The sequence below is a fragment of the Prionailurus viverrinus genome, chromosome D2, assembly GCF_022837055.1.
Source record: "Prionailurus viverrinus isolate Anna chromosome D2, UM_Priviv_1.0, whole genome shotgun sequence".
NCBI classification, from domain to species: Eukaryota; Metazoa; Chordata; class Mammalia; order Carnivora; family Felidae; genus Prionailurus; species Prionailurus viverrinus.
Window position 1 is genome coordinate 87,781,966 of NC_062571.1, and position 22,098 is coordinate 87,804,063.

General features: G+C 56.6%; 1 protein-coding gene across 6 annotated transcripts in view; it reads right to left on the reverse strand.

Annotated features, from left to right (window-relative positions):
* The window catches only part of CFAP46 (cilia and flagella associated protein 46), a 97,340-nt gene that overhangs the window by 8,098 nt on the left and 67,144 nt on the right, over positions 1-22,098 (reverse strand). For 4 of the 6 annotated variants that reach the window (XM_047825386.1, XM_047825387.1, XM_047825385.1 and 1 more), the window contains 11 exons: positions 14,998-15,186; positions 14,123-14,311; positions 13,020-13,154; positions 12,772-12,951; positions 12,181-12,351; positions 5,377-5,474; positions 4,860-4,936; positions 4,248-4,378; positions 3,628-3,749; positions 2,701-2,780; positions 1,133-1,291 (listed from right to left, as the gene is read on the reverse strand). In XM_047825386.1, the coding sequence (XP_047681342.1) occupies positions 1,133-1,291; positions 2,701-2,780; positions 3,628-3,749; positions 4,248-4,378; positions 4,860-4,936; positions 5,377-5,474; positions 12,181-12,351; positions 12,772-12,951; positions 13,020-13,154; positions 14,123-14,311; positions 14,998-15,186 (1,531 nt within the window). Of the gene's footprint in view, positions 1-1,132; positions 1,394-2,700; positions 2,781-3,627; positions 3,750-4,247; positions 4,379-4,859; positions 4,937-5,376; positions 5,475-12,180; positions 12,352-12,771; positions 12,952-13,019; positions 13,155-14,122; positions 14,312-14,997; positions 15,187-22,098 lie in introns of those variants that run through there. The other 2 variants (XM_047825389.1, XM_047825388.1) reach the window with 2 other exon arrangements.

The window sequence follows — 22,098 nt, forward strand, 5'->3', positions numbered from 1 at the left end:
CCCTCGGCAATGCGTTAGGAAGGCTCACCTCCCCTTTAGCCAGTGTTTCTGTCACTCCACGGTGTGAACCGTTGCCGCTGTAACAAGTGACCACAAGTGGAGGGACTTAAAGCAACACACACGTGGTTCTCACACTTGTGCAGAGGAGTCCTTCTGGCGGACGATTTGCCCAGGACTGCTTCCTCTGGGGCTGCGCACGACGGGCTCCACCTTTTCCAGCCTGGGCTCGGGCGCCGCCCCGTCCTTAGAGGCAGCAGCACCGCCTCCTCCCATCTGTCTGTGACCTCCTGCCTCCATCTTGCAAGGGGCTGCTCTGCCTTGGACGCCGTTAAAATGCCGCCGGGGGCTCATCAGTCTGACCGCCTTCCCTGGAGTCTCCGCTCCGCTTCTCATGTCGGGGGCTTCTGGAAACTTCTGGACACACGGGGTTACAGTCTTTGTCCAATTCTGGGGGGACACTGGCGGTCCCTGATCCCAGGACTCCCCTCCCAGGGCTCGGGCCTGGCGCATTGGGCCCCGCGTCCCCCGTGGCTCCCTCTCGGGGCTCAGGCTCCGTGCCCGCTCTCCGGCGTCGCAAAGCCGCTGTTCCCTCTACGTCGCCTTTTCCCTGCTTTCAGTTGGAAGGGCAGATGTGGCCCTTGTCGCTCCATCCGGGATGCAGGTGAAGGTGCAAACTATTTGTTCTTAGCCTCCCTTCCTACTCACTGAAGTGCAGCGTGTCTGCCGGGGACGGCACGGAGGGAGGGCCTTCCCATACCCGGCGCACCTGCGTGAAAGGCGCCCGCGGACAGGCCACGGTCAGCCGGAGTCCGCAGCTGCCCCCAGGCCCGCGTCCCGGCCCCCGAACCTCCGGGCATCACCTTTCGCCACCTAGCCCGTGACTAGCTCGTCACCGGCTGCTGGCTGCCAACCTGCCTTTCAAACCCAAGCGTGAGAGGCCACGGCCGACGCTCAATGCCCCCTTCGGCGTGACTCCCAGACACCTGGCACACACCAGGGGTTCTGCAATACCTCGAACCCACGCGTGCCTAGTAAAGCGCTGCCACGGCCGATGATGACCGTCTGCCAGGAGTCCACGTGAAGGTAACTTAGTCCCATTTTGAAATTAACTGTGGCCCAGGACACCTCTCACCTGTCTCCTCTCGACGGAGGCGGCTCCACAGCATCTGCAGGGAAAACTCTCGGGCCACGGAGTCCACCCCTTCCTCAAACACGGAGAGACCTTCCAGCGGCAGCTCCAGAAGATGCCTGTCCGCAATGAGGATGGCGTCGTTCGCAGCCTCGGGCTCAACTGTGGACAGGGCAGCACCAGCTACGGAGGCCGCAGGAGACGAGCTCCCGAGGACGCGCAAACCCCTGGGCGGGCCTGCCCGTCACCGCTGATGCCGATCGGCTGGAGACACAGGAAGAAGTCTGAGCTCGGCTCAGCCTGTGACGGGAGGGGAGGGGGGCGGCAGGACGCGCGGGGGCGTCTGGGGGAAGGACGCTGGTTTTCACGGCACAGCTGGGTCACGGCTCCGAGCCGGACGCAGCCTAGGTCACAGGATGGCCGGGCCTCCGCAGGTCTGAGGGCCTGCCTCCCGGAGCAGGTCCTGGAACCCACGACTCCGAACCAGGGAGCCACCTCTCAGAGGACGAAGCCTTGCACCTGTGATGTGGCAGCTTCTCCACGTGACCACGGAACCCTCGGAGGATCACGTGGGCCCTGCTTGGCCAGTTAGAGAAACCCTGCCCTTTCCGACAGGCGTAAATGGTAGTGAGGGTGAGGCCCCTAGGCCCCTCGGTCGAATTTACCGTATGCACAAAGGGAAACAAATTACTGCGGTGAGCGAGGGCTGCGTCTGGGGGTCTCAAGTCCGAATCCCAGCGGACAAAGGTGACCGCGGGTGGGCCGACTCCGGCCCCTCAGCTGGAGCGGGAAGCACCACCACCGGCCCCGCAGCCGCACGCACCCCCAGCCCTCATCTGTCGTCCGGCTGCGGAGCCGCTGGTGCTGCGACACGCGAGCCGCGAGTGCGTGCAGGTGGGTGCGCCGCGTGGGGAGGGGGCACCAGTGGGGCTTCCGGGTCAGAGCACCCGAGGCGGGCGCGCTCCCTTCCCTCCTGCTTGATGACCCCGCGTGGGCCCCAGAAAAGGAGACAGACGAAAATGCCTTCGAACAAGAGCGATGGACACGATCGCAGGTGCCGGGTGGGAGATGGGCGCCTCGTGGTCACACCCGCTCCGGCCGCGGGGCTGGGAGGATGGCGCGAGCGCATTTCCCACATTTTCAGGCCCATCGAGTGGGAAACCGGAGGGGCTGTCCTGACCGCGTGGAGACGACCGGGAAGCCTCCGGAGCTCAGGCGCCGGGCGCCCCCTCCCCAGGGGCAGCCAGACCAGCACGCGTCGCCCTTCACTCGGGAGCCAGCAGGTCCCTGTGCAGAAGCTGGTCGCGCCCTCGTGTCATCAGGGGCGCACGCTCCCGAGGGTGACGGGCAGTATGCCACCACGCGGGCCACCAGCTCCCCCAGGAGGGGCAGGTCTGCGGGTGCAGGAAGCCCCCGCTCCGGGCTCTGGTACGTGGGGCGCACAGACCCCTGAGGGGACTTTCTCACGCCCTGTGGGCGCTCAGCGCCCTGGGAGACCCTCAGGGGACGCCTATTTCTGACCCACCTGGGCTCCCCCAACCCAGCCTTCCCTCCGGCGTGCTCTCACTCACCCCGGGGCAGGGACACTTTCCTTTCCTTGTCTTTGCCCTTTGGTCTCCCTGAATCCGCGACAACGGTGGGCACCTGTGTTCTGGAGGCCAAAGGCACGTCCTCAGGTTTTTAAAAACACATGAAAATCACACGTACTAAGGATGTAAAGAACACCTCCCTGGACCGTTTCACATCAGGGCAGGGAGTGTCACTTTTGGGGGCCGGTCTCACTGAGATGGGGGCAGGGATAACTGGGCACAGACAGAAACAAAGGCCGCCCAAGGCCTCTGCCTTCCCTACCAAGAATAAGTCAAAGGGGTTCAGGACCCCGGGCCACGTGTCCCACTCCCACCCTGTTCGGGCACCAGGCACTGCAAGGGCATGGGGCAGAGGAGACCTGAGTGGTGGGGATGTTCCCCCAGAAAAGATTTTCAGCAGAGTCGGGACTTTTTCCCTATGACAGAGGCCCCGAGTCGGGCATTCTGGATTTGAGGGGCCCTTTGGCCTTTCCCGTCTGAATTCAGCACGGTCTGATTTAGGGCAGAGCAAAGCTCATCAACTTCACAGCAGAGACCTGAACCTCCACGTGGGAATGACGCCCACCCAGCCCACCGCCGGCCACTCAGCTCATGCTGGGCTTTGGGAAGGCTGGGGTCAGAGCTGGCTTGCAGGCTGAGCCCCCGCCCTGGCCAACCTGGCCCCCAGCCCCCTATTCCTGACCGCCCCAGCACCTTCGGGCATCACTTCTGGGGACAGAGAGATGGTGATTCCTTTCCCTGTCCCGAGGAGAGTCCTGGACTTTGTGCTCGAAACCCGCCCCCACCTGGACCACGACATCTAGCTAGCACCGCCCTATCCCCCCCCGCCCCCCCACCCCGTGGCCTGCACCCTCGTGCCGGGAGCTGCTCAGACAGCAAACACTTCCGCAATCAGCCCGCGACAGGTACCTGGCCTCAGGGCTGCCGAGCACTGGAAACAGCGGCCTCAGGTACCCCTCCATGGACGCCAGGACTTCCCCAAACTTCCGCAGAGAGTGCCCTTCCCTCTCAGGAGGCGCATTTTCCAATTCCTGCCTCAGCCCAAACATCAGGCCGTGATCAGAAGCGTTTCAGGGGGCCTCATAAAATCCCAGCCCAGTTAGCACACAGAGTGAGGAAGACGCTGCAGGACCCGCCCTTCCAGAAAAAAGCTTGGTGGCCAGGGGCGCGGCTCAGCTGCACAGCAGGCTCCTTGCACCCCACCGGCCCGCCCCAGGCACCGGGCTCCACCGGACCCCAGACTCCTTGCCGGTCCCAGCCGCCCGCTCCTCTGGGGCCCGCCCTGGCGCCCCCAGCCCCACTGGTTCCTCTGCTCACATCATGGAGGCACCTGCACCAGACTCGCTCAAGGAGTCGAAAAGCATCGGCCATCCTGCCGGGACCCCGACCTGGGCGTCCGGCAACGCCTGGGGTCCGGATGACCAGTGCCGCTCACCCAGCACCCCTCCTTCACCTCACTGCAGTCGGGCCGGGGTCCTGGTCCCGCCCTCGTGACGGAGCAGCCCAGGCAGCTGGGCTCGGGGCCTCACCGTGCTTGAGTTCAGGGCCATGTCCTCATTGGTCACCTCCACCTGGGTCAGCTCCCGGAACTGCTGGGCATCGGCCAGTAGGCAGGAGAAGGTGGCTGGGTTCACGGCCACCCGTGCCACCTTGCAGAAGCCTGTGGAGACCGACACTGCCGCTGTCCCCCCCCCCCCATAGTCTGAGGGGCCGAGGACAGATGGAGCGGGGGCTGTGCATGAACACTGGGAGTCGATACACACGGGCACTCATGGTGGCTGTCAGAGTGGGGGCTCAGGCGGGTGTCCCCCAGTCTATAGCCTGAAACAGGAAGTGGAATTATGTGCCTGAGGTGTAAGGAAGAAAGGGGGAAGTAGTGATTCCTGGGAGAAGAGATTGTGGAGCCGAGTGAGGGCCACCCAGGGACTTTGAGCATCACCAGCCCCGAGGGCAGCTGAGGCTGGGCTCCGGTCCTGGGAAACACACGTCTCTGCCCGAGTTCCCGTCTCTCACAGGCTTGACGACCCCCACCCAGCAAGCCCCCCCACCCTTCAGGCCCCCCCCCCCGTGGAGAAAGGCAGGTCCACCTGCCCCCCTGCTGAGGACTGTGTTTGAGGAGCACCTCCTGCAGTGGAACTCACCGCCCGCTTGGAGCATCTTCCCTTTGGCCGCAGGGACGGACCTGGGTCTCTCGTAGGCAGCGCCATACAGATGGGTCCTGTTGCCAGGACACGGGGCAGGGTCAGAGCCCAGCTCGAGGGGCCCTCGGGGAGCCCATTCAGCGGACCACACACCCCCTGGCGGGGCCCCCTCCCCACGAATGCCTTGGCCAAGTCAAGACGCAGAATTGAAACAGACCCATCTGGGCACAGTCGTCGCCGTGAGCTGTCTGACTTCTCTCTGCTCGGCAGGTGCACGGGCATCGTGTCCCCCTGTCATGCCAGCCTGGTGGGACGCCGCACCCACCCCCTCTCAGCCTGGAGCACCTGCTGGCCTGTGTCTGTCCAGCCAGGGCCTTCGGTGCACCCATAACGTGCCCTGCATGGTGACAACCTCCCCCCCCCCCCGCCCCCAGTGACAGTGCCGTGTCCACGCTGCTCCGCTAGACTTCTTAACAGGATGGCCAACGTCCCCAGAACAGGGACAAGAAGGCCTTACCTGTCCCGCCCGTGCTGCAGAAAGAGAATCCGAAAGGTAGGCGGCATTTCATTCAGGTGGTTAAAATGCTGCTCAGTGACCCAGAGATTTTGCCAAGCCTGCGTGTGACAGACAGGAATCAACGGACCATGCCAGATGCTGGCACAGTCCCTGAGCTGTGCTCAGACGCTTTGTGCCAGGCCTCTGGCTGGGGTCTGCCCAGGCCGGCCTGGGGCACGACCCCTGCAGGACTCGCGGCCGCCACAAGGGGGCAGAGGGCGCACGCGGCCTTCACTGGGATCCACCCAGCTTGCACCCTCTTGGCCTCTGTCGCAAACTTGACCTGCCCTCCCCATGCAGGCCTAAGAACCCAAACAAGTAACAAACGGAAGATCCACCAGCAGCCTAGTGCCTTCCCTCTGTTCCTCCGCCCGGTCCCCTGAACGCCACAAGGCGTGGTCACACGCGTGCCCCTGCTCTCCGCGCACCCTGCTCCCAGGGCACCTGCTCTGAGGCGCATCTGGCTGGGGCGCGCATCCCGCCCGGAGCCCACTCCCTCACCCTCCCCGGCTCCGAGGCGCATCCCGCTCCGCAGCCGTCCCGAGGAACCGGCCCACAAGCACGGGTCCCCACTTGCTACTGAAACCAGCCTCGGGTTGGCGAGCACCGACGGGTGTCTGCATTCACGTCCCAGCCTACAGGCGGAGCAGGCACAAAGCAGAAGCATGACCCAGCCACACCCACCCGCCCAGAGGTGGAGCCAGGGCGGCTGGCGCGGAGCGCCCCCTGCTGGGGACCAGACTGGCTTCTTGGAGAGCGGAGTGAGCCCGCCACCAGCCTCTGTCCTCTCCCGGCAGTGGCAGTGGCAGTGGCAGTCCCGCTTGGGCCACCTGGGAAGCTGCGGGTGGGGCCCTGGGCGTGTGCTCCCTGGGGACCACGCGGGGGCATTCCACCGGGGTGCAGGCCAGGGACACAGGTGCAGCTGAGCACAGACCGAGACGCCAGAGGGGCTGCTGCGTGGATGCAGGCCCACCCCACCCGTGTGACCCGGGTCCTGCTGAACCTGATCCGTTTTAGTGCCTCTGGGGGTCTGGCAGCATCTGAATGCAGGCCTCTTTGCATTCCGCTAATAACTAATGAAGCTGGGGGCCATTAAAAATGTCTACCGACCATTTGGGTATCTTTTGTGAAATCCCACTCTTGTCATTCTTTCCTGTGGGAGTGTCTTTTTCTCACCGACGGGAGCACATCCCCAGTACCACGGGATGTGAGCTCGGGGGCCTTTTCTCGGGCTTGCTTGTGTTTAAGTTTGTATTGAAGTACAGCATGTGCTGCTATGCTAGCTTCGGGCGTACGATGTGGTGATTCGACACTTAAACGCAGCACCCGGGGCTCATCGCGACAGGTGCCCTCCTCGGTCCCGTCACCGGGATCTGCACCACGGTGCCCTCGCCCCTCGGGGTCACCCTTGACATATGTTGGACGTTATGTGGATGGGTCTGTTTCCAGACTTTTCTTCTGTGCCGCTGGTCATTGTCTCTGTATGTGTATATATTCTCTATGTGTCGATAACATGCTGATCGCGTCAATAACAAGGTCCTGATACTTTGTATAGCAAGTGGGCATTTCTGCACAAATTTTAGAATTGGATCGTCAGTTCTTAAAAAGGTAAACGCCTGCTGGGAGTCTGATGAGGCTTCTGTGGCAACTGCAGATTCATGGCCCATAGGACGTCTTCCTGGGGTGACTTGGCATTTAGGCTCACAAGGCCGCCCAGGAGAATCAGGACAGGTCGGTGCTGGGCACCCCTCTCTCTGGGAGCCATTCCCGGAGACTCCTGTCCGCCCAGTGACACGTCAGGTACGTGGGAATGAGCTCCACAGAGGGCGGGTACGGGATCACCTGTCAAGTGGTTTTGGCTCATCATCAACTACGGGCCACTTTCTTAGAAAGCGATACTGACTACGAACTCGGGGGAACATAGCCAGAGTCAGCCCAAGGAGGAAAGCACACACACCTGTCCCTTTGTCCACAGAGAGCGGACGGTCGTCGGAACGGCACGGAGCCTTCGGCCCACACACAGCCCACCTCCTCTGTGCACATCTTCTCGGATTTCTCTCAGAAGGTTTGTAGTTTTCAGGGGAGAGGCCAGGGGCACCTCGTGTCCGATTTCCCCCAGGTACTGATTGTTTTGCTGCTACTGAAGACAGTGTCACTCAGGTATTTTCCTTTTCTGCTTGTTTGCACCTGGCACGCGGAGTGCAGCTGACGCTTCTCTAACGACCTGCGAAATGGGCGCATCGGGCTGGGCTCCCGGCCTCTGTGCTGACTGTTGTTCCTTCACCCCCTCCTTTCACCTCTGGCCTCACTGGACGATGCGGGACAGAAGCGCTCACGGCCTCCGGGGCGCCAACACTCCTGGCTGGAGAAAATCTTTCAACCCTTCAGCAGATAGGCTGAGGTTTGCTCGGGGTAAAGGACGTCCTTTATCAAGTTCTGTCAATATGGTGAATTACGTTGATGTTTTTTTTTTTTTTAATTTTTTTTTTCAACGTTTATTATTTTTGGGACAGAGAGAGACAGAGCATGAACGGGGGAGGGGCAGAGAGAGAGGGAGACACAGAATCGGAAATAGGCTCCAGGCTCCGAGCCATCAGCCCAGAGCCCGACGCGGGGCTCGAACTCACGGACCTCGAGATCGTGACCTGGTTGAAGTCGGACGCTTAACCGACTGCGCCACCCAGGCGCCCCTACGTTGATGTTTTTAATATGAAGCCACGGGGAACGTGGCCATTTGACGCTGACGCACGACCAAGATCTGGCTGGCCAATGTCTCGTGTCTGACGATGAGAGAGATTTTCCTTCCTTGTAGTGCCACCACTAGGTTTCTAGTATGGAGACTTAGCAGACCTTAAAAGAAAGAGGAAGTAATCCTATTCTCTAGAAGCGTTGGGGAGGTTATCTGTACCTTCACCGTTTGGCAGAATTTACTGGTGAAGCCAACTGGGTCTGGGATTTTCTTCGTGGGGATGTTTTTAATAAAGGATTCAAGGGGCACCTGGGTGGCTCCGTCGGTTAAGCATCCGACTTCGGCTCAGGTCATGATCTTGTGGTTCACGAGTTCGAGCCTCGCGTCGGGCTCTGTGCTGACAGCTCAGAGCCTGGAACCTGCTTCGGATTCTGTGTCTCCTTCTCTATCTGCCCCTCCTCCGCTCACACTCTGTCTCTCAAAAATAAATAAACATAAAAAAAAATTAAAAAAAAATAAAGGATTCAATTTCTTTAACAGCTAATAAATTACTCAGATTTTCTGTCTCGTCAGCTTGTACGTTGTATTTTTTGAGAAATTTGTCTATTCCATCCCAATCGTCAAGATAACTGGAGTAAGGTTAAAGAGAATATTCCCTTACGAGCCTTGTGATGTCCAAAGGGTCTCTATGATGTCTTTCTGGTACTGATATTGGAATCTTACTGGTTTTTTCCCTTTTTTTTTTTTCTTTACTGGGTCTTCCTAAATGTTCATCAACTTTATCAATCTTCTCTTTGGAGCCCTTTTATCAGCATTGGTTTCCTCTATTGTATGTTTGTTTTCAAATTTCACTATTTCTGTTGCTGTATTTCTTATTTTTTATTTTCTATTTTTCTTAGGTGTTTTTCTTCCAGCCTCTAGAAATCAAAATCTTAGTTACCGTTTTTAAGATTTTTCTCCCTGTAGTCAAGGCTGTATTTTTCCTCTACGCCCTGCTTTAGACAAGTCTCACAGCTTTTGATATGCAGTGTTTTCATTCTCTAACTCGGTTTAAAACACTTCCTAAATTTCATCGTGATTCCTTCTTTGACTAACCGATGATGATGCTCTCAAAGCAACGGTATCTTTCAGCTATTACATCTAATTCAATCTCACTGTGGTTGGAAAACAAATGGGAGGATCTCGCTCTTTTGGCGTGTTCAGGTTTGCCACGGCCCGGCTCTGGTCCCTTCTGGTACACGCTCCGTCCAGCCGTCCACGTGGCCGCGGGTCCTCCCGCCAGACGTGGGCCTGTCCAGGGCTCCTCTATTCCTATCCCTTCTGCTTTGGGTATTTGAATCTCCATCATCGTATGTGAAGGTTTAGGATTGTGATTCCCTGTTGACTGATTCCGGGTCACCCGGCTTTCGAGTCAGTAGTAACTTCATGATTTAGATGCTCTCTCTCATCTCTTCCGCTCAATATTTCCGGGTCCTTGTGTGTAAAACGTACCCCTTTTACGCAGCACGTAATTGGACTTTGTTTTTCTTTTCATCCACTCTGACAGCCTTGGTCTTCGGCTTGTGATACTTACTACGACCCCAAACCCGTTGGGTTTCTGTCTACTTTGCTCTGCCTTTTCCCCACTGGGACCACATGCTTTTTATATCCCCTCACCTCCCCCGCTCTTTCTGCCTGTCTTTGGGACAATAAAATACTATTATTTGGTTTTTTCCTTTTTATTAACTTAGTCACACATTACTTTAGTGGTTACCCTGGGAACTAAGACATTCACCTTTGGCTCATGAGAGTCTAATAGAGATGTAACTTTACCTTTCCCGAGGAGTGACAGACCCTCGGCATCGTCTACCCCTTCATCTAACCCTTCCTGCTCTTTGTTTTAGTGTCTTGCCTATTAATTCCACAAAATAATTTCAGCTCCACAAGATGTTAGAATCACTGTCTTACGCAGTCAAATTTTATTTCCTATCACTAAACGTTTGCCTTTAGAGTATTCTTGGTTCCCTCGTGTTTCTGGGGACTTACTTTTCCTGTCCGACACCTCCTTGTTTCTTTTCTTGCAGGATACCTGCAAACTGCCTGGGTTTCTGTGCATCTGAGCGTGTCTCCACTGCACGTCGGCGGGCCGCGGTCTCCTCTGGCCTGTGTTCAGGGGCCTGTGGCTCCGGTCCCGCTGCCCTCGGGGCCTCCGTCCTGGGCACTAGCAGTTCCACGTGGATGGACGTGGTGCGGCTTCCTGTGTTTGTCCTGTGCAAGGTTGCTGGCGGTCCCGAGCCTGTGGCCTCGTGAGCTTGGGGAAATTCGAGCCATCGGGTCATGTCAGTATCGCCTAGGGGCCGCATTTCCCTCTCCCGGCTCCGGCTCCGGAGACTCCGGTTAGGAGTGCGCTTGGCCTGCTGAGAGTTCCTCCCATGGCGCTCATCCCTGGTTCTGTCTTCTCGATTCCTCTCCTCTCCGGTTGACTGCCTTCTGCCGGTCCGTGTTCCCTGTGCTGTGCTCCTGCTCTCTGAAGAGGCCTCACGTGGGGGGTATCTCACGGGGACCGGGGTCCCGGAGGCCACCTCCTCCCAGGACGGCCCTCACTTCCCAGGCGCCATGAGACCACGATGGACTTCATCACCTTCCACGAGCTTTCAGGCAAACTCCCCACAGCCCAGAATGTAGCCGCTGTCCCCAGGCGTGTCGTCAGGAGCCTGCCACATGTCCCAGAGGGCCGGCAGTGATGCGGGGACAGACGGGGACAGAGTCCCCTCTCGGGAGCTGGAGCTCAGCCTGCTCTCAGTGTGTCCACAGCTGGGCCTTTAAAGACAGCGTTTGGTGCCACTGACCTGGCGCCTGCTGTGGCTGCTGCGGTAGCCTGGCTGTGCTCTGCGCCCCACCCCCAGGTGCAGCCGACCCCCGAGTCTGTGACCAGAGTCAGTGCAGGTCTCCCACAAGGATCCTCGAAACAGGAGGAGGAGGAGGAGTTGACACAATACCCGCAACAGAGATGGCCGCCTCGGACCCCAGCCTACCATGGACCCCGTCCCTCCTCGAACCTCGTCCTGCCTCGGACCCCGTCCCGCCTCGGACCCCATCCCACCATGGACCCCGTCCTGTCTTGGAACCCATCCCACCATGGACCCCATCCTGTCTTCGAACTTGATCCGCATGGACCCCGACCCGCCTCAGACCCCGTCCCACCATGGACCCTGTTCCACTTTGGACCTCATCCCACCTCGGACTGGGTCTCGTCTTGGACCGAGCTCCTGCGCCCCCTGCGTCTGGCTCTGTCCTCAGCCTTGCACGTGCACTGATGCACATGGTCCCTCAGGTTTCCTCTGAAGTTAGTGCTGGGTCACTGTCACCCCAGCCACAGTGACACACACGGACGTGTCCTCCAAAGGTGGGCAGCTGGGCTGTGGGGAACGGCCTGCCTGTGGACCGGCCTGCGGTCCCTGCACCTCCTGGGGCCTGCAGTGCTCCTCAGGAGGGGGGAGGCTTTCCAGCACGGGGGCTAAGGCCCTGGCTCTCAGCAGGGGGCGGTTCTGGGGACAGCTCGGGGTGTCACGACTGGAGGGGGAGCTACTGGCATCTGGTGGGAAGAGACCAGGGGCGCCCCTCAACTTCCCATGGAGCACAGGACGCCTCACTGCAAGCAAGACAGGGGACGGAGGGAGACAGGAAGCCGTGGAGGGAGGGGACGAGGTGAGACCCACACAGGTGCACAGCAGCAACAGGGAAGGAGGCGAGCGGGACCAGCCAGAGGGCTCCAGGCTGCTTCCCGACTTGCTAGGTTTTCACCGAGTCCCGCTCCTTCAAATACCCCTCTTCACAGCTGCTCGTCCCAGCACCAGGAGGTGTGGTGACTGCAGCGTTCCACGGCGGCTGAAGGAGGACCCTCGGGGGTCCTGTCGCTCCCGCCCTCTGCCGCGGGCCTGGGATGTAGGGTCACCGAGGCGGCGGGCCCTCATCCCCACGAGGCCCTCGAGAACCAGGAGGTCACAGAGGGTGAGTGGCACCCCAGAACCGCGCGGCCACAGCAGAGCGACGCAGCACAGCTGTGAGAACGGGGCCGGCTCGGGGGGCTCGCTCACCTTGGAAACGACCGCCAGCCTCTGCCTCACGCTCGCGAACAAGTTGGTGGACGTCCTCCCCTTCCGCTTCAGCTGGTGCTCCAGCCGCAGCAGGGCCGCCAGCTGTGAGCTGCTGGTGTCGTCCGTGGCCGTGAACAGCACGTCCCGCATCATCTCTGAGGCCGAGCAGCTCTGAACCAGACAGGAGGGGCCCAGGGGCCTGAGCCCTGCCCTGGGCCGGTGGCGCCCACGCGCGAGGGTGGACGGGGCTGCACGGCCGCTCCTGCTACCGGCTTCTTGGGAGGCCGTGCTGCTCCTGGCCCTCCGCCACCACGCTCCCGGCACCCGCCCACCCCTTTGCGCTGAGCCTCAAGAGCACGAGGCCTGCCGGGCCAACGGGGATGTCGGTAACAGGGGCTGCGGCTCAGGGAACCTGGGCGTGGGGGGCGGCCTTCCCTACTGCTTCCGGTGGCCGGAAGCGCCCTCTTCCGGCTGAGCACCGCTCTCAAGGCAGAGACCCGCCGGGCGCCGGCGGGAGGGAGGGCGGGCTGCTCCGGGGCGCTCTCCCCAGGTGGCCAAGAAGGGCCCGGAGGAAGGGGCACAGAGCCACACCTGAGACAGCGCCAGGAACTGGCAGGTGGCCACAGGGTCCAGGGTGCCGCTGCACTCCACCATCTCCAGGCTGGCGGCCGCCGCGATGTCCGGGAGGCAGCCGCCCAGGGCCACCTGCACGCACTGCAGCAGCACCTCGGACGCCTGGGCCAGGTACCGCTGGGCCAGCTTCATCTTTCTCTGCAGGGACACAGGCTCAGGCCGGGGCTGTGGGCAGGGCGTCGCGGGGCGCGTGGGAGGGGCCGTACCTGCAGATCCCAGCCCTTCCTGCCGTGCTCCTGGGAGGCGGCCCTGGAGGGTCCCGGGTCCCTGCAGCGATCCTCGCCGGCCTCGTCCTCCAGAATGGTCTCCAGAGGCTTATGGCCGCTCAGCTCAGCACCTGCCTATGGAGAAGGCGCCCCTGTCGGGCCAGCTCAGCCGCTTGGGGCTGGGGGTCTTCCTAGAAGAGCAAGGTCTGTGGGGATGAGCCTGCCTTCGCCTTTGGGCAGGTGCCTTCCAGATGGAAGAAGGGGTGTGTACGAGGCACTCAGGACGGTGGCCTGGAGCCCTGCAGCAGCGTCAGCAGGGTCCCTTCGGGGGTGGGGTGCTCCCCAGGGGCACCCGGCCTGTGGGGCAGCCTGGCAGGGGGCCCTAGAGAAGGGTGTGGGCCTGCGTGCACGACGCGGCCAGTGCAGGGCCACAAGCCCTTGTGTCGGCTCCACGAGGCAGTGTGGGTGGTGGGAGGGAGGAAGGGGGCTCGGGTCCCCTGTGCACGTGAGCGGGGGTTTTGCACCCGCACTTGGGTGCACCCTGGACTCCCTGGAGAGCTGCTGAGGTGCGGGGAACACCAGGAACCGCGGGCCGCTGCCGGGGACGTCCTGCCCTCGGACCACCTGTGTGTTTGCCCCCCCCTCCTCTCCAGTCTGTCCCCAGCAGTCTGTGTTTCTCTCCCGCTGGCTGGTCACACCGGACAGACCACTTCTTGCCTTTTTCTCCCTCGCTCAGGCCACACCACCCTCCTTTTTTTTTCAATGTTTATTTATTTATTTTGAGGGGTGGGGAGGGGCAGAGAGAGGGAGCCAGAGAATCCAGAGCAGGCTGCGTGCCGTCGGCCTGGAGCCTGACACGCGGCTCTAACTCACAGACCGTGAGATCATGACCCGAGCCGAAATCGAGAGTCAGAGGCTTAACCGGCTGAGTCACCCAGGCGCCCCAGGCCACACCACCTTCTCAACCAGGGACAATTCGAGGCCTGTTCGACATCCCGGTTCTTACTGAGAGGAGGTGAGTCTTAGATACACGGTTTGTTCTCGCGCGAGGGTGAGGGGTCTGCGGGGGGGGGGGGGGGGGGGCTGAGGGCAGGAGCGCGTACCGAGAGGCCCTCTTCCCAGTAGACGGTGGGGCGCACGGGGTCCGCCTGCACGGCCAGCAGGCGCAGGGCCCTCCCCGCCAGGCCCAGCTGCCGGGCGCGGAGCTCCGCGAAGCCGGTGCGCGGCGAGTGCAGGGCCCCCAGCTGCGCCAGCACCACGTGGGCCAGAGTCCGCTTCAGGGTGAACCATTTCTTCGGGAGCACAAAGCGCCTGCGGTTACTTTCGCCCGGCCCTGGGAGGCGCGGCCCCCTCCCGCCCCCGCGGCCCCGGGTCGCGCCCCTCGAGTCCCTGGTCTCAGGCCCCCGGGAGGGACAACATCCGAGCACTCTGAGAAACGCTCCCTTTTGCATCTGGGCGGGGGGGGGGGGGGGGGGGTCTCCGGGGCTGAGGCGTCGGGAGGTCACGGAAGCCTGGCTGCAGAACCCGGAGGTGGGGCTCACCAACAAATAATTTAGTTTGCCTCAAGTTCAGTTTCAGGGCTATCTTCCACGTCTCCGTAGTTACGTCAAATTAATTTGACTCATACTACATGAAATCTAGGAAAGTGTCTAAAAATGGCAGAATACGTTTCCTTCAGGTATTTTGCAAATTCGACTGCTCTTTAACAACACGAATTCAGCTTTGAGGAGCTCTTTAGCATGCCGACGTGCTTAGGCAAAGCACACGCACGCCCTGGGGAGGACAGTGCTTCGTGCACAGTCCGCCAGCAGACCCCCCCACCGACCGTCAGACGCGGGGGGGCTTTCTTTGGCAAGACCCCTAGGCCCGCCAGGCCCAGGGCTCCCTCCCGCCAGCCGCCCCGGGGTGGCCCTGCCATCACAGCACGGCCCCGCAGACCCGCACGCGGGGGAGGCCCCTTGGTCTCGGGGACGGTTACCAAGCCGACGGAGGTGTGGTCACTGACGCTCTGCAGGTAGTTGAGCAGCAGCTTCTCCACGGGGCTCTGCTCCAACTGGCGGGCCAGGGCCTCCGCCCAGATGAGCTCCAGCAGGTCCAGAGACACTTCCGCCAGGTGGAGTCGGAGCTGCGCCAGCCTCCTCCTCAGAGGCGTGTTGACGTTCTGTACCTGGGCGCACAGAGACACAGTCAGGGCGCGGGCAGGCCCTGCGACCCCCCACGCCCCGTGCTTCCATCAGCTCCGATGAGGCGTCACGGGCTGTCTCCACAGCCAAACAACGCCCGTGTCCCTCAGTCCCTCCCTCCTGGCGGCCACCAGCCACACTCCAGCACTCTGAGCCGGTTTGCGTTTTCTAGGGTTTCGTGCCCGTGGGCTGACGGCATGTGCTCTCTCCGGCGCTGTTCCCTTGCATAATTATTTCAGGCCCATCCACATCGCTGCACGCATTCGTGCCCGTTAACTGACGGGGAGAACCCGCCACAGGGCATTTATCCACTCACACTCGGGGCCGGCTCACACGGTGGCCTGTGTCTAACTGCCAAAGCGTGGTCCGTGCTACGCCCCCAGCCTAGCGGCCTGAGGTCTGTCCCTCCCCGTCCTCGCTGACGATCAATATGCTCAGTCTTCCCAATTGTAGCCATTGTCACAGCGTGCTGTGGTTTTCCATGACCGTCAGCGTCTCGCTGGTTCACTGGTGGGTTCACCATCTCTGCATGTCATCGCCCACCATCCACACGTTCCCCTTGGGGGTGTCTGCTCAACTGCCCCCTTTTTATTGGGTTGTTTCTTATTAAGTTTTAGGAGTGCTTTAAATTAAAAAGAAATTTTTAATGCTTATTTATTTTCGAGAGAGAGACACAGAGTGGATTGTGGGAGGGGCGGGGGGGGGGCGGGACATAGAACCCGAAGCAGGCTCCAGGCTCCGAGCTGTCAGCACAGAGCCCGACGCAGGGCTCGAGCCCACGAACCTCGAGATCGTGACCTGAGCCGGAGCAGTCGCTTCACCGACTGAGCCACCAGGCGCCCCAAGAGTGTTTTATATTCTGGATCAAATCTTGTCAGTCCTATGGTTCACAAATATTTTCTCCCAGTCCGTGCCTTCCCTTTTCATTCCCTGAATAGTGTCTTTTGAAGAGCAGACTCCAATTTATCAATTTATTCCTTCATGGATCATGCTTTTGTTGCCGTAGGTGAGAAATCTTTGCTGAACCCAAGGTCCCGAAGGTGTCTTCCTCTAGAAGCTTTGTAGTTTCAGCTCTTACCTGTAAGTCTATGATCTGCTCTGAGCTCAGTCCTTCCATCTGTGTTTTTGGTGTGCAGTTCCAGTGGCTCCAGCACCAATGTTTTATTTAGTTATTTTATTTTTAAAAATTTTTGTTAACATTTATTTATTTCTGAGAGACAGAGAGAGACAGAGTATGAGCGGGGGGAGGGGCAGAAAGGGAGGGGGACATAGAACCCGAAGCAGGCTCCAGGCTCCGAGCTGTCAGCACAGAGCCCGATGCGGGGCTCGAACCCACAAATGATGGGATCATGACCTGAGCTGAAGTCGCTGGCTTAACCAACTGAGCCATCCGGGCACCCCCAGCCTACTGTTTTGAAGAGTAGCCTTTCTTCACTGAATTGCCTTTGCTCTTTTGTTGAAAATCAATTTTGTGTCTGTAAAGTGTGTCTATTTCTGGATTCTCTGTTATGTTCCATTGATCTCATGTCTTACTTTTACATTAAAACCACACTGTTTTGGTTCCTGTCACTTTATAATAAGTCTTAAAATCAGATAGTGTTAGATCTCCAACTTAGTTTTTCTTTTTTTTTTTTTTAAGTTTTTTTTAATGTTTATTTATTTTTGAGAGAGACAGAGACAGAGTGTGAGCGGGGCAGGGGCAGAGAGAAAGGGAGACAGAATCCAGAGCAGGTTCCAGGCTCTGAGCTGTCAGCACAGAGCCCAATGTGGGGCTCGAACTCACAAACCGTGAGATCATGACCTGAGCCGCAGTTGGATGCTTAACCGACTGAGCCACCCAGGTGCCCCTAGTTTTTGTTTTTTAAAGTTGTGTTTGCTATGTTATGTCTTTTGCAATTCTATATGAATTTTAAAATAATTTTGTCAATTTCTGTAAAAAAGCCTGCAGCTTCTTGGTCAGGACTACAGAAAATTTAGGGAGAATTGAGATCTTAGCAATATCAAGTCTTCTGGCTCATGAACATGGTATATCCCGCCATCTGTTTGGGCCTCCTTCACTTTCTCAGCAATGTGTCACAGTTCTCAGGGTAGGCGTTTCCACTTTTTTATCAAATTTCATTTTCATTCTGTCAGATGGTATTGTTTTGAATTTTTTTATTTAAAAAAATTTTTTTAATGTTTCTTTTTGAGAGAGAGAGAGCATGGGTGAGGGAGGTGCAGAGAGAGAGGGACAGAGAATCCCAAGCAGGCTCCATGCTGTCCGCGCAAAGCCTGATGTGGGGTTCGAACCCACGGACTGTGAGACCACGGTCTGAGCCAAAGCTGGATGCTCGACCGACTGAGCCACCCAGGTGCCCTTGTTTTTGAATTTTTAATATCTGGTAAATTGTTGGGAGTATACAGAAATATAAAATTAATCTTTGCATCTTGTCCTTGCCTCCTGAAGCCTTGGTGCAACTGCTTGGTAGTCCCACTAGCTTTATTATTATTATCATTTTTGTAGACTGCATGAGGTTTTCCATACACGTGATTTTGCTGTCTGAAAGCAAAGGCTGCTGTATTTCTTCCTTCCCAACAGGGCACTTTGAATTTCCTTCTCTCACCTGCTGAGTGGGCTACAACTCAAATACAACTCAGGAGGAAGGGGGTGAGAGTACATAGCGCTGTCCTAGCCCTGGACTTCCACCCAGGTGTGGTGGGGGTCCCACAGATGCCCTCTATCAGCTTGAGGAGTTTTCCTTCTATTAATAGTTTGCTGAGGGTATTTTTTTTTTCAATCAGGAATGAGTGTTGGGTTTAGTCACATGCTTTTCCACATCTACTGAGGTGATCGTTTTTACTTTAATTTTAAAAAAATATGGTGAGCCAAATTGATTGATTTTGAATGTTACACAATTCCCGGGTGGCTCAGTCAGTTGGACATATGACTCTCCGCTTAGATCATGATCTCGTGGTTCATGAGTTTGAGCCTGTGTTGGGCTCAGCGCTGACAGCTTGGAGCCTGCTCAGGATTCTCTCTTTCCCTCTCTCTCTGTCCCTCCCCTGCTCACGTGCACACGCTCTCTCTCTCTCTCTCTCTCTCTCTCAAAAATAAAATAAATATTAAAAGCAAAAATGAACTATTGGGACCTCATCAAGATAAAAAGCTTCTGCACAGCGAGGGAAACAATTAGCAAAACTAAAAGGCAACCAATGGAATGGGAGAAGATATTTGCAGATGACATATCAGATAAAGGGTTAGTATCCAAAATCTATAAAGAACTTATCAAACTCACACCCAAAAAACAAGTAATCCAGTGAAGAAATGGGCAAAAGACATGAACAGACATTTCTCCAAAGAAGACGTCCAGATGGCCAACCGAGATATGAAAATATGCTCCACATCACTCCTCATCAGGGAAATACAAATCAAAGCCACACTGAGATAACACCTCACACCGGTCAGAGTGGCTAAAATGAGCAACTCAGGAGACTCTGGATGCTGGCGAGGATGTGGAGAAACGGGAACCCTCTTGCACTGATGGTGGGAATGCAAACTGGTGAGGCCGCTCTGGAGAACAGTATGGAGGTTCCTCAAGAAACTGTAAACAGAACTACACTACAACCCAGCAACTGCACTACTAGGTATTTATCCAAAGGATACAAACATGCTGATTCAAAGGGGCACACGTTTATAGCAGCGCCATCGACAACAGTCAAATTATGGAAGAGCCCAAATGTCCATCGACTGATGAATGGATAAAGAAGATGTGGTTTATATACGTAATGGAATACTACTCGGTGATGAAGAAAGAATGAAATCTGGCCATGTGCAACAATGTGGATGGAACTAGAGGGTATTATGCTAAGAGAAATCAGTCAGTCAGAGAAAGACAAATATCATAGGATTTCACTCATATGTGGAAGTTAAGAAACACAACAGATAACATAGGGGGAGGGAAGGAAAAATAAGATAAAAACAGAGAAGGAGGCAAACCATGAGAGACTCTTAAATACAGAGAACAGACTGAAGGTTGCTGGAGGGGAGGTGTGTGACGGGTTGGGCTAAATGGGTGATGGGCATTAAGGAGGACACTTGTTGGCATGAGCACTGGGCATCATACGTAAGAGATGAATCACCGGGTTCTCCTCGTGAAGCCAAGACAACACTGTATGTTAACTAACTTGAATTTAAATAAATAAACAAAAAAGAACAACAACAACAACAGCAAAAGCATTAAAAAAAATTCCCAGGATAGTCCCGACTTGACGTTGATGTCTTCTCCTTGTTACATATCGTTGGATTTAATTTGCTGAATTTTTGTTTAGAATGTTTGCATCTATGTTCGTGACGAGAGGCATTTATGTGAGGCTCTTGTTTTGGTATCAGGGTAATACTAGCCTCATAGGGTGCTCCCCTCTCCTCAGTTTTCCAGAAGGGTTTGTGTTGAATTGGTGTTACGCTTTCGTTACCTGTCCACTGGGATCTGCCGCTACAGCTTTCCGGGTCCGAGGTTCTCCTTGTGGAAACTACAAATTCCGTTTCTTTAACAGATGGAGGGCTATTCAGGTGATCTGTCTCCTTTTGAGTGAGTTTTGGTTGTTTGTGTCTTTCAAGGAATCTTCCACATTATCGTGAAGTTGTTCAGGATAGCCCCTTATTATCCTTTTAATATGTGTGGGATCAACGGTGATGTCACACCTCTTATTCTCTGATATTGGTTATTCACGTTCTCTCTTTTCTTCCTGATCAGTCAGGCAGAAGTGTGTGTATTTATTGATCTGCTCAAATAACAACTTGTGGGTTTATTGATTTTACCTTCTAGTTTAATGTTTCCTATTTTACTGATTTCTGCTCTGATCTTTGATTTCCTTTCTTCTGTTCATTGGGGAGCTGGTTCCTTATCTCCTTCCTTATGGTGAGGCCTGAGGTCATTAATTTGGGATCTTATTTCTTTTGTCATACGGTCATTTAGTGTCACAAAATTTCCCCTAAGCATTCCATTAGAGATGCCTTAAAAATTTTGATGCGTTTTTTCCCCCCCTTCAGTTCAGAAACACTTTCCCTTTTGATTTGCTCTCTGGCTCACAGTTACTTTGGTAGCTGCTACTCATTTTCCATGTATCTGGGCAATTCCACCCATGGCTTTCTGGGTTTGTTTTTTAATTGAGGTAAAGTTCATATAACGTGAAGTTAACTGTTTCAAAGTGCACAGCTCGGTGGTGCTTCGTGTGTTCGCAGCCTTGGGAGGCACCTCGTCTGCTTTCAAAATGTTTCTGTCATTCCAAGAGGGAACCCCTTACCCACTCAACAGCCATCTCTTCTCTCTGGCCTCGCAGCCCCTCCCCTGCGACCACGAATCAGCTTTCTGCCTCCATGGGCTAAACTATTCTTTTATGCTGCTTTTTGATTTCTACGTTAATTCCATGGCAGTCTTGGTACACCATTTTTTTTTAATTTCTTTAAATCTCTTTATATTTATTGAGACTTGTTCCGTGTTTAGGATCCAGAATATGATCTCTCGTGGAGACTGTGTCGTGTGCCCACAAAACAAAAAGAATGCGATCCTGCTGCTGGGGAGATGCATGATAAACACCCACTATGCAACCTGGTCGGTGGTGGTGCACAAACCTAGCTCTCTGCCTGAGGTCTTCTTGTTTTGTTAATACTGATTTGTCTGCCTCTCCGCCGCAATGTCACAAGTCTTTCCTTCGTTTCTTTGGACGATCTGCTATTAGGTATTTAGAGTTTAGAACGTGACGTCTCCGTGGTGACCGGCTCCCCTTACACCGTGAAACCGACCGGCTCGCCCCCGTGACGCTCTTCCTCCAAAGCCTGCCTGATGCGGGCGGGGCCGCCCGGCTTCCTTCGCTGTGTGTCAGCGTCGTGTAGCGTCTTCCATCCTTTTACATCCGGCCTAGTCGTGTCTGTAAAGCGGCTTCCCTGCAGGCAGCGCATGCTTGCATTTTGCCTCTTCATACCGTCTGACGAGTTCTGTCATTTAACTGGGGATCCAGACCATTCTGGTTCGCGGGGCTGTGACATGACTTGTCTGTCTCCTGTACGGCCCGGCTGTTCTTTATTCTCTTTCCCCTTTTTCCGCTTTCTTGAGGGACAAGTGGATGGTTTCTAGCATCTCCTGAGCCCTTCTTGGCTCATTAGGCATGCTTCTTTGTTCTGAGATTTTCATAATCCCTTCGGGGTTTAGAGTATATTTTGCCACTCCACTCAGGGCACAAAACTCCTTCACACATCTTGTTTTCACGGGTGTTACCGACCTGATGCTCCGCTGCTACCATTTTGCCGGAACAGTCAGCTGTCCTTCAGAGAGATTTAAATAACGAGAGAAAATCGTCACAGGTTTTCCCGGGCAGCTCACACTCGCCGTGCCCTTCGTTCATCTGGGCAGATCACATTTCCACGTGGGGCCGATTTCCTTCCGCCTCAAGGACAACGGCGCGGTCCCGTCGCGTGTCTGCTGCCACGCGCTCGGCTCTCGGAGGTCCGGGGGAGTCTTTACTTCGTTTTCATCCTCGAGAGACGTGTTTGTTGGGTACCGATCAGCGGCTCTCGCTCCGGGCTCTTCGTGACGCCGCGTCACCGTCTTCCAGACGGCGCTCTTTCTGTTGAAGTCGGCTGCTCTGCACTTACCGTGTGCTTTCAATCCTGACCCGTCTCGAAGAGCCCTCGCAGCCACCGGCCGGAGACAGCTGGGTCACAACGTACCCTTGGCATACTTGGGTTCCAGTGGGTTCATAGTGGCTTTCAGCCATTTTTTCCTCAAACAGCCTTTGTCCCCTCCTGGCCCTCCTCTCCTCTCGAGGTTCCGATCATTGCGCACTCGCGGGTGCTCTGGCGATCTCCACTCTTGTCCGCGGCCGCCTCCGACCCTCTCAGTCTCTGCTCCCCTACCCAT